This window comes from Rhea americana, unplaced genomic scaffold (genome assembly GCF_003343005.1).
Source record: "Rhea americana isolate MKP2758 unplaced genomic scaffold, rheAme1 scaffold_41, whole genome shotgun sequence".
Classification (NCBI taxonomy): Eukaryota; Metazoa; Chordata; class Aves; order Rheiformes; family Rheidae; genus Rhea; species Rhea americana.
In genome coordinates this window covers 176,588-187,145 of record NW_028186546.1, presented here as the reverse complement: position 1 = coordinate 187,145, position 10,558 = coordinate 176,588, and the positions used below count along the sequence as shown (strand labels likewise).

At 55.8% G+C, this 10,558-nt stretch overlaps 1 protein-coding gene across 1 annotated transcript in view; it reads right to left on the bottom strand.

The window, feature by feature from the left end:
• Window positions 1–8,746: 8,746 nt before the first annotated feature.
• Window positions 8,747–10,558, bottom strand: part of LOC146590359 (homeobox protein notochord-like) — a 15,725-nt gene continuing 13,913 nt past the window's right edge. The window contains exons 3-4 of the mRNA XM_085314593.1: window positions 10,063–10,247; window positions 8,747–9,067 (exon numbers count right to left, since the gene is read on the bottom strand). Of these exons, the coding sequence (XP_085170719.1) occupies window positions 8,825–9,067; window positions 10,063–10,247 (428 nt within the window). The 3' untranslated portion in view covers window positions 8,747–8,824. The remainder of the gene's footprint in view (window positions 9,068–10,062; window positions 10,248–10,558) is intronic.

Here is a 10,558-nt window from a genome sequence, read left to right as displayed (position 1 = left end):
ACCCACACAGACCTGCACCTGCCCCCAACAGCCGCACCGACAGCGCGCCCTGCCCCCCAAACCCAGACCAACACCCGCACCTTCCCGCCTGGACCCACACCTGCCATCCAGCACTAGCGTGGACCCACGCCTTGCCCCTGACACCCGCACGGATGCCAGCACCTCCCCCCTGCACCCACATGGATCCCACGCCTTCCCCCCCAACACGGGCATTGGCACCCGCGCCTCCCCCCAGCGCCCGCACGGGTCCATACCTTCCCCCCGACACCCTCACTGACACCTGCACCTTCCCCAGAGACACCTGCATCGACACCCGCACCTTCCCCTTCACCCTGCTGACACCCTCCTGGGCTCCCACCTGTGGACCCACACACCTTCCCCCGTCAATCACCCACGCCAACACCTGTACATACCTTCCCCCATCGAGCCCCTGCTGATACCCACACCAACACCCCCAACCCCCTGACCAGCCCCCCTGCGGATTACACATGCAGACCCACAACAGTCATCTTCCCCCCATCACCCACACCAACACCCACACTTTCCCCCTTCAGTCCTACTAACACCCACACCAAAACCCACACGGACACTCTGGCCCCCAACACCCTGACTGGTCCTGCACAGACACCCACACTCCCCCACGGCTGCACACACAGCTGGCGCTAGGGACACACCAGCACAGGCCCCCRCACCGCACCACGTCCCACCACCCGTCCAGGTTGCACCAGGACAGAAATACCCCCGGAYGCATGCTTGTGCATGTCAGGCAGACACACGCCCGCAAAACCTGTGAGTGCAGGGGCTCACAGGCAAACAGGCTGCGTGAGRGTGTGCGCTGCGGGGTGTACGTGTGTCAGGCACACGGAAAAAAACAACACGCGCACGGTGTTGCAGAAGGCTGCGAGAAAGATCAGCCACACGTTGCCTTCATTTCCAGAGGGGCAAATTGCGCGCAGACACATCGGCACGTTGCAAAAGCTAAACCGCCCGTGACCATGCTTGGGAAATTCCATTTCTCTTCGTTTTTGCTGAAATACCTGCTTAACAGCCCAGAACCGAACGCGTAAACGTGTCGCCTGCGCGGAAAGCCGCAGGTGGCACAAAACACCCCGCCGCCACGCGAGGGCCCGCAGCCCGGCGCGCACCGGCGCGCATGCGCGGGCCTCCGCGAGCGTGGACTTCGCGCCAAAAAACTCACTCGGTTGTGCCCGAGCACAGGGAAACCCCTGCGCCAGAGTCGCCGGGTTAACACAGAGCCCAAGTCCCCCGCTGCTTAATAACCTGTCGTTAAATACMTCTGCACGCACGTGCAAGCTGTCCGCATCTAGCAAATTCTGCCTTATATGAAGTATACACCCAGCTTCTCTATCCTTTAAAGCTCCTTTTCACTGCTTGAGCCATAAAAATAGGCCGGGCTCTAAATCTCCATGTAAAATATATTTTTAATGTCCATATAAATCTCTATATAAAGTGTTTGTATACGTTTTTTTCAGTGATTTGAGCATTTTGAAGCAAATGGAAAGAATGAGATTGTTGGCATAATTATCCTGTTAGCAAGGAAACASGCTGCTGATGGCAGCCCATATAAGAACTTAAAGGGAAGATGATGCCTGCAGGAGACAAAGGAGACCATCAGCTTTTCCCTTAAAACGCTTTTTTTTTTACCCCCCTCCCATTTAGCATCCTGTCCTTCCCCCAGCAGCTTCAAAATAAGTGAATAAATACAGCTGCTGCTTGATTGCTCCTTATACAAATACACAGCCCCAACCCTGCCAGTATTTAAATATGGGCTTAATTGCAATCACATGTTCAAAGTTAGGTGAGCGCTGAAACACCTCGGTGAAAATGCCCCCACCAATTAAAAAAAAAAAAAAAGTAGAAAAAATCCTTCCAAATTCAGCCGAGCTTTGCAGCTCCTGCTTCCCCTGCGCTGTTTGCACAAAGGTGGCGCAGATTAAAACATGGGTGGCGTTAGGTATGTTTTGCTTCTCAACTTGCCCGATTAAGGCTCTATTAACTCTCCTGATTATTTTTCCCCCCTTTAACAAGCAGTGGCGGCTGCCGCCGGAGTTCAGGTGTCGTTTCCCCCGGCGAGAAACGCGGGACGTGCTCCGCGTTACGGAGCGGCGGCCGGGAGCCGCGTGGGTCTGGCTCCGGGTCCAGAGAACGGCCGGGCCGTCGGGCGAAGGCCTTGCAGGGCCGAAGGCAGCCGGGCTGGACGGACGGACGGACGGGCCGCGAGCGGGCCAGACGGACGCCTGGCGCGGGCAGCCGGGTGCCCGGCCGCATCTCCCCCAGCCTCGGGATTAGCTGCCTAATGACGCTCTCTGTTTCCCATTAGGACTGTGTGCTCTGCTAACGCTTTGCGGTTCGGGAGCTGGAAATTTTCACTCTCTGCTAACGACTTGGGAAATGTAGCACCAAGCAGCAAGGAAAACAGGGCGCTCGGGGTGGAGGGGGGGCCCTGGGAACCGCTCGCTGCCCAAACCGCCCCCCGCCGCCGCCGGGCCGCGCCGGCTCCTTTTCCAACCCCGGCGTAAAATCTCCGGCGCGGAGATGAAAGGATGTACCATGATCCTCTGTTTTTTTTTTTTTTTTTTTTTTTTTTTTTAAAAAATGAAGAAAATAAAAGGGGAAGGGGGGGTTCTCAGAGGACCTGGAAAGAAAAAAAAAATCCCCCCAAACAAAACAACAACCAAAGAAAGCCCCCAGCCCTTTGTAAACATCCCCCCTGTGCCAAGGGAAGGGGGTGAAAAGCATTTCCTGATAACTCCATTAAAGAATGAGGCTGCATTAACATTCCAAGTACCTTGACAAGAGATGAAAGTAGGGAACTTGAGCTCAGCCTCTCCTTGCTCCAGATGTTATTATGGGCTCCCTGAAAGGTTTTTTTATTTCTTTTTTGCAAAGAGACAAAGATGTTGCCTACTTCAAAMGGTCCTAATTGATGCTAATGACTATCAGATAGAGGGGGGGAGCCCTTATTCCCCCCTGGAAAGGGGAAAGAGAGAGCGCATTTTACAATCCCCCCATAGAAAACGCCCCAACCCTTCAAACCGGGTTGCTGCCTTCGGGATTTTTGTCCTTTTCTGGCTGCCGCTTTCTCTCTTCCTTCGCTCCCCCTCCTCCTCCTCCTCCTCCTCGCCGTCCCCCTGCTCCTGGGCACCCTGCAGCTCTCCCTTGTTTGCCCATGAGAAATTTCGCACCTCGCCCCGGTCCGCGGTCCGCGGGGGGAGCCGGGCTGCGCTTGCAGGCCGCTCAAGCCACAAGCCTCCCCAGCGGGCGAGAGATGCGGCGGAAATTTCCCAAAACCCGCAGCGAGCACACGCGAAAACGCGAGCATTCGTAATCCGGGGCTTGAGTCATCCCCAAAGCGGGGGGGGGGGGGAGAAAAAAATGAATAAATCTCCTCGACCCGGCAGCATCCGTTCAGTCAGACCCTACCAGGGAAAGGAGAGGTCCYGGGGGAACATAGCGCTCGTTGGGGCAACAAGGCCTGCACCGCCAAGCTGAGGAGCCTGAAATCCTGAGCTCAGGGAAACAACGTTGGCCTAAAACACAGGTGCCGAGCACCGGCTTTAACTTCCACCCTCGTGCCAAGTTTTCACGGCCGTTTTTTCCCATGATAACATAGGTGTGAACATCCTGGGGGGTTGCAAAAGGGCAATGGGGAACCTCCCTGCGTCAGGTGGCTCTTGGAAAGGGTAATTTGGCCCTCACCATCTTCCCAAGATGGATCCCCACCAAATCCCGGGTGGCAAGGGAAACCAGGGCTTCATCTTTGCTGCAAAAGAAAAGGAGCGCGAGTTTTCTCCCTGGGGGATRACTTATGTGTGTCAGTTCATTCATCATCAAGCCTAGAGGAGACGAGCACCATAGATCAATCTGCAGGAGCCGGGCCCACAGGGAACGCTTCCTCCAAGATGGTGGTTATTTTCCAGCCGAGCGCTTCTCGRGTTGGTCCGCCACGGGGCCACCAGAAGGGTGACAGCGCTCTGCACGGGGAGGTGGGCATGGACACGAGGACGGGGGAGCAGAAGTGTCACCTCCGAGGAAGATGGGCCAAGCGCCGGCCTGCGGCGGAGGCGGCTGACGGCGACAGCAAYGTCCTGCTGCCCCCGTCTTCTCTTCCCTGTCACCTTTCTCCAGCTCTTGTGCTCGGCAAACCTCCGGGGCCGTTGGCTCAGTTCTTCAGCGCAGCGGGAAACGCTTTCTGGGCGCTTTGCTTTCTGCAAGGGGCTGCGGGCAAAGCAGGGTGCTGCAAAGGGGAGAGGGTGCGTGGGCCAAGGCAGAGGGCAGCACCCCTCTGCCCCCAGCCCCAGACGGCCAATACACAGCCGGGGCCCCGCTTCAGACACCCGCCCGGGCTCCTTTGTCAGGTTAATTTGGGGTAATGGCCTGCAAAGCACCTCAGCTCCATACAGGTCTCATTAGCACTTGATAATGTGGAGCATCCTGAAGAATTGCAGCTCTTCTCCACTCCCCGGGGCCCTGCGCCCAGCCGGCCAGGGGACGTGGAGACGTGAGACATGGAGACCTGGGACATGGGGACGTTGCTGCACTTGGGTTCCCCTTGTCACTGCATTGCTCCCAGCATGGGGAAAGCACCTCTCTGCCCTGGGATTTCTGGAGTTTCCCTGATTTATCACCTGATTCATCTGGTTTGGAGTGGATGGAGATACCCCCACACACGGCCTGGGAGGACGCCCTGTGGGTCACACGCGGGCCCTGAACAGAGGCGCCCTGTTCCCAAGCCTGCCAGCGGGTTGCAGTCGCAGGTATTAAGAGCATCCCCAAACCATGCATTTAAAATTAATTGGGAATTATAAACAAACTAAGCATTGAGGCCACATGGGTACAGTCATGAGTGCCACCATCGGCCCTGCTGCTCCCTTCAATTATCTTTTTTTCCCCCGACATTGTTCTCCCCTAACGAGGAGGCTAATGACCAAAGGATGGTTCATAAGTGGTTCCCAGACTCTCCTTGCCCAGGGCAAACACCGTCCACAATAGGATCACAAATTGTAGGGAGAAGCCCTGGCTGATCACATCAGAAACGGTGCAGGGATTTATCTCTCTGCCTTAACAATAACAGTATGTTCTTAATCGCCGCTCCAAAGGGACCCAGCTAGCAGGGGACCGGCCGGGCCTCATCATTAAAAGCTGGCAGCATCTTTGCCAGCGCTGCYGCTTTGTTCATCTTTCATTATTCCAGCGCCCCAGCCCCGTTAATTCCTCTCCATCTTATTAAATCAATAGGCACGGAGTGGGGGGAAGGATGGGGCAAAGCAGGGGTCGGATCCAGCCCCGGTCCTGGCAGGGGTGCGCTGACTTCCCGAGCACCGGAGGGGTTGGACCAGAGGAAAGTCAAGCCAACAGGGCGAGAGGGCTTATGCCTGACTCAAGTTCGGGCAATACTTGTGCAGAAAAATACGAATATCACGCTGAGGGGCTGTTAAACGCTGCCTTTGACACCCAGGTCCTGCCCCGGGCRGACCACAGAAACGGGCTGTTGGGAGCTTCCTTTGATTGCTCGCGACGGCTTTTACTCTTTTTCCCCCTTATTTCTGCTCAGGCCAAGCAGCACGGAGCAGGCAGAGCCGCCCGCTGTGCTGGGGAAGCTTTACTTGATGTTTCAATCAGGAATTAAACAGCAAGGAGAAGGAGGGGGAAGGCTCCCGAACCGTTTAACAAGATTACACGAGGAGCCGGAGCCTGGAAACGCGCACGGCCGACCCCGCTGCCGCGCATCAAGTGGGGCTTTGCCTCGAGCCCCCGCCGCCGGCAGCGGGCTGCGGCGAGCCGCAATCCCGTTCGGGAACCTTCCCCGGGACAAGAGCGTTGAGGGGGGATCAGCCATGAGAAACGGAGCCACGAGGCTGGAGACGAACAGGAAATGTTCCCGGGAAAGCCGTGGCAAAGCCGTACCGCATGGGCTCCGTCCCGTTATCCCGTCTGCCATCTCCCCTGTCCCATCCCCTCCACCCCGCCGTCCATTTACACCTATTCGTCTGTGCAGAGTCATCTCACTCATCCGCCGCTTATCCATGGAGCCGTCGGGCTCTTCATCTGGGCAAGTACGTCCGTCCGTCTGCCAGCCTACCTGTCCCCCAAGCATCTACCTGCTTATCTGGCTACAGACACCAGGAGAGATTTTCTGGGAGAGAGGCTCAGCATGATGTCTTTAGCAGATAATCTCACCCTCTTAATAAGACTACTTAAGTCTTGGTATTATCTAACCAACACATTCTCTGCAGATGTGTTAAAAAAAAAATCAGTGTCTCTTCTCTAAGAGAGCTGCTGGGTACGTGGGATTGGGAAGGGGCTGGTGGGGCTTTGAGATGAGCAGCTGGGCACCATGCTTCGAGATTGGCCTTATGTCCTCCATCGCTCACCAGGAGGGATTTTTGAGCCCAGGCTGCGTTTCCCACCTCTTTCCTGTCATGCCCAAACCAGCAGAAGTTCGGCATGGTATAAAACACCCCGGCTGAATTCGGCTTTTCTGGAAACCATCACGTTCGTAGAGCTGGGTGCTGGGCTCTTATYGTTCCCATTTGAGCAGTGATGGGTGGCTTTGTCCTGTAGATATGCTCCCTCCCCACCCCGAGGAGCTGGCAAACAAATTAATCAGCGTGTAAGAGGCCAGCAGGGCTTGGCCTTCCCCCCCTCTGGCACCCTGCTGCCCAGCGGCAGGCAGGAGACAGGACCCAGGTATCCTGGATCCCCTCATTCTTCCCTGGACCACGACCCCCCCCCCCAAGGAACATCAGGCAGGAGGAGAAAAACCTCCTGGCTCCCGGTCAAAGCCAAATCACGGACACAGTTAACCCCAGCCCGTATAAAAGTCACTTTTTGAAACACTCAAGTCGAGCCCTGCAGTGTTAGCGAAAGACATTTCCCCGCCGACGCCGTCTGCATCTGTGTCGGAGTCAGGCTGAGCACGGGCATCACTCGCAGCACGGGTGGGAGGCCGCGAGACGACTCGGCRCTGCAGCCCGGCACCACGGGCAAGGTCCAATCCTGCGGCCAGCTCACGGAGGATTAACCCTGTCCTGAGAACAACTTAACTCCCTCAATCAGCTCGGCCCCTGGCCGGGCGGTATTCAAACACCCCGCGGAAGCCCCGTTGTCTCCAGGCCRATTGCAATAAACCTGCCGGCACGGCAGATTAGCGGGCTAAACCCACCGGCGCGCCCTCGGCTTGCAGCGGACGTGTGAAGACGCTTGCACAGTTTGGGCTCTTTGAGACGCGCCAGCTAATCCCGGCTCCGAACACAGCCGTAACCAAAGGGCAGCTTCCGTCACATCATCCCCTTCTCCTCGCTTCCTCCCCCTCTCCCCCATCCTCCCCCTCTCCAGCCATCACGGGAATAAATTCCCTAATCCCATTCCCTAATCCCGTGGAGGAGGACCGGCCGTCGCTTTGCGCTGCCCTCGGCGCCCAGCTCTTTGGCCGCCTTCAGGTGCCCAAGCCCCAGCGAGGGGGGCAGGTGCTGGTGCAGAAGATGCCCTAGGTGGGTTTGGTTTGGCTGCAGGTTGCGCGGTGGGGGAYGCAGCCCACTGGAGATCCTGAGGGCGGCATCACCAGGGGTTTAGCATCCCTTATTGCTGCTGGAAGGACCCAAATTCTGTAAGGACCTGGCCTCTGTGAGGCTCCTGACCTGTTTTAGGGCAAGAGGAGGTATCTGAACACCCAACGCCTTTGGGATGAGCGTGGCTAAGGGGACTTTTGGGTGTGGTGGCCCCAGGTCTCACTGCATATTTGAAGTCCTGTTCAGCAACAATTTAGCCCCTCTCCCTCAAGCTCCCCCTCGAGCTTCAGGGCTTGCTCTGGGGAGCAAACCCCTATTGAATGCTTGCTGCCACYGTCTGCAGTTGTTCTGCCTGGATTTTAAAGCTCAGTGCACTTCTATCAAATGTCAAAAAGAAGAGGTGTTCTCCCATCCTCAGGTTTCCTGCCTCAAGGCAGCATCCTGGCATCCTTTGGGGACTGTCCCTGGAAAGTGGGATTGAAATTCGAGCAAAACAGTGCCCTCAGCTCCCTCCCAGCTCTGCCAGTGACTTGTGTCAGGAAAGTCACGTCCCTCCTCCCCCTCCCCCTGCAAAGACAAGGCCTGACAAGTCTCAGGTCTCGGGGCAGGATTTGGACTTGCAAAGGCTGCCAGCAGGCAGACACCTCCCTTCCCTGGGAAAGGATGAACCGACCCAGGCAAGCCCAACTTCAGCCATCAGCCATCCAGGRAGAGCTCATCTCTGCAGCCCGTTCTCTGGCTTTAGAGCAAGTGTTCCCAGGGGAAAAAAAAATTCCAAAGCCGCAGTGTTTCCACTATTTTACCAGCTTCCCAGTCTGAGGAGATTACTCCTATGCACCAAGAACCCAGCTTGCTGTCTATTTTAAACCAAAAGGAAAGGAGTTGGACAAAGTTAAGTTAGTGAAGTTTGGGGGAGAGGAAGAGTGAAATCACTAAGTGAATTACTTGAGTGACATTAACAGCTACATTTCAAATTGCTTGTGGAGGGAAAAGGTGGCTATGATGGCTTAATACATAGATRGGGGTGCAGGAGCCTTTGGCTTACAGTTTCAAGCTGCTAAATGCTCAGGGAAGCATCGAGAGTTAGTTCATGCCCCACAGAAGAATCGGGGCAGSCAAGCCAAGCAGGAAGGACAACATYTGCTCTGAAGTCTCTCTCTAAAMAGAGTAGCATAAATAATTTATTTTCGCACTGCAAAAATAATTGCTGCCCCGTATATATTAGATATACTCATTGCCAGCTATGATAYATTAATATAATACATATGGGAAATGTGGCCCAAAGAAACAGTTCAGCAGCTCGTTGCAACAGTCTGTCCAGGGGGCTGTGCAGTTGCTGTCTCCGAGCAAGGGGATGGCGTGGTGCCTTCCCGACTGTCCTCTGTCAGGAAGTCCCCATCTTCCTCACCATGGTGGCTCTGTGAGTCCGGGCTCCTCTGTGGGGTGGCCAAGCCCATTTTGGCTAGTTTGGCTTGTTGCTGTTCCAGRCTTTGTTTTCTCCACTTGATCCTCCGGTTTTGGAACCAGACTTTCACCTGAGGAAGAGGCAAAGTTTGACTTAAGATCAACTTCTCCATAGGGCCCATGATCTGTTAAACCTCAGTGGCTCAGGCCAAGGCTAGACACTAAAAACCCCTTAATTACACTCAGCCCCAGAGATGTTCCCCCACCTGATCAGGAGGACAGATATCCCCTGCCAAGCTCCAGCCCCTCCCACACACATCCCTAATGCAGGGGCCCAATCCTGCTCCAGCTGAAATTAAATCCTGGCTTAATTTTGGGCTTTTYGATTCTTTGCCTTCAGCAGTCAGCTGAAGTTTCAGTATTGCAGAGTACCAGGGGGTGCTCTCTGTCCCCAGGGGGATGAAAAACTCTACAGTTGAACCCAGGGGCTGAATTCACTTTGTTCTGGTGCCTGCCAGCAGCAGAGAAGATTCAGCATTAACTTGGGAACCAAGTTCAACCSCTTCAAGCAGCCCTGGCACTGCTGCTTCTGAGACTGTTTCCCCAATTGTGAGCCTTTTTATTTAAGGTATTTAARAACAATTTAGAAGAAAATTTAGAGKATTTAGAGGAAACACACTTRCAGAGGAATKACAATTACAAWTTAAAGRAAAAGCCCATTTTCTGAGCACASGTTGAAACAGGAGCCCAGCCCTGCACTGTGAATACTGATGTGATAAAAGGCAGCAAGTATCCCCCCCAGGAGAGCTTCACCTCTCCTGGGCCGTGTCCACGGACACRGCCAACGGGACAGGACTTGCTCTTCATATTTCTGTGGAGCAACACCTTGCCCTCCCTCCAGTCCCAGAGGGGAGAAAACCCAGCCCAGAGGCAAAGAGAGCTTGGTGGCCAGCAGCAACGGAGCCACTACCCAGCTCCAGACCCCTTCCCAGGTTCTCACTTTGGGCTTTTCTCCTCAAAACAAGGGGAGATAATGCCTGTTGCATATGCAGGATCAGGAACCCCCCAGCAGAAAGGAGGGACCTTTAGGGTGGCAGGAGACTGCAGGAGAGTGGCAGGACCTTACCTGCTCCTCGGTGAGGTGGAGGGCCGTGGCAAGTAGGCACCGCTCCGTGCCCACCATGTACTGCTGCCGGGCAAACTCCTTCTCCAGCCGGGCCAGCTGCTCGCTGGTGAAGATGGTCCGCACCCGTTTGGCTTTGCCCACCTTGGCCTTGAAGATGGGGAAGCAGCACTTGGACAGCAGGTAGCCTGGAGAAGAGAGGAGGGGTGAGTCARGAGGGACAAACGCACCTTGGGAGGAGGGTCCCCTACAGAAGAGTCTGGGGGGGGGGGTAGGGGGAAGGTCTCCTCCTTTGGAGAGCTCCTGGGGGATGGGGGGGGGGGAAGATCCCCTCTGGGAGGAGGAAGACTCTCTTTGGAGAAGACCCCATTTGGAAGGGTCCCCGTGGCAGGTCCCCATGGAGCATCCCCCTCTCAGGGGAAGCAGCAGGAGGGTCCCCATGGAGGGTCCCCCTCGGGGGAGGCAGCAGGAAGGTCCCCACAGAGGGTCCCCACGGAGG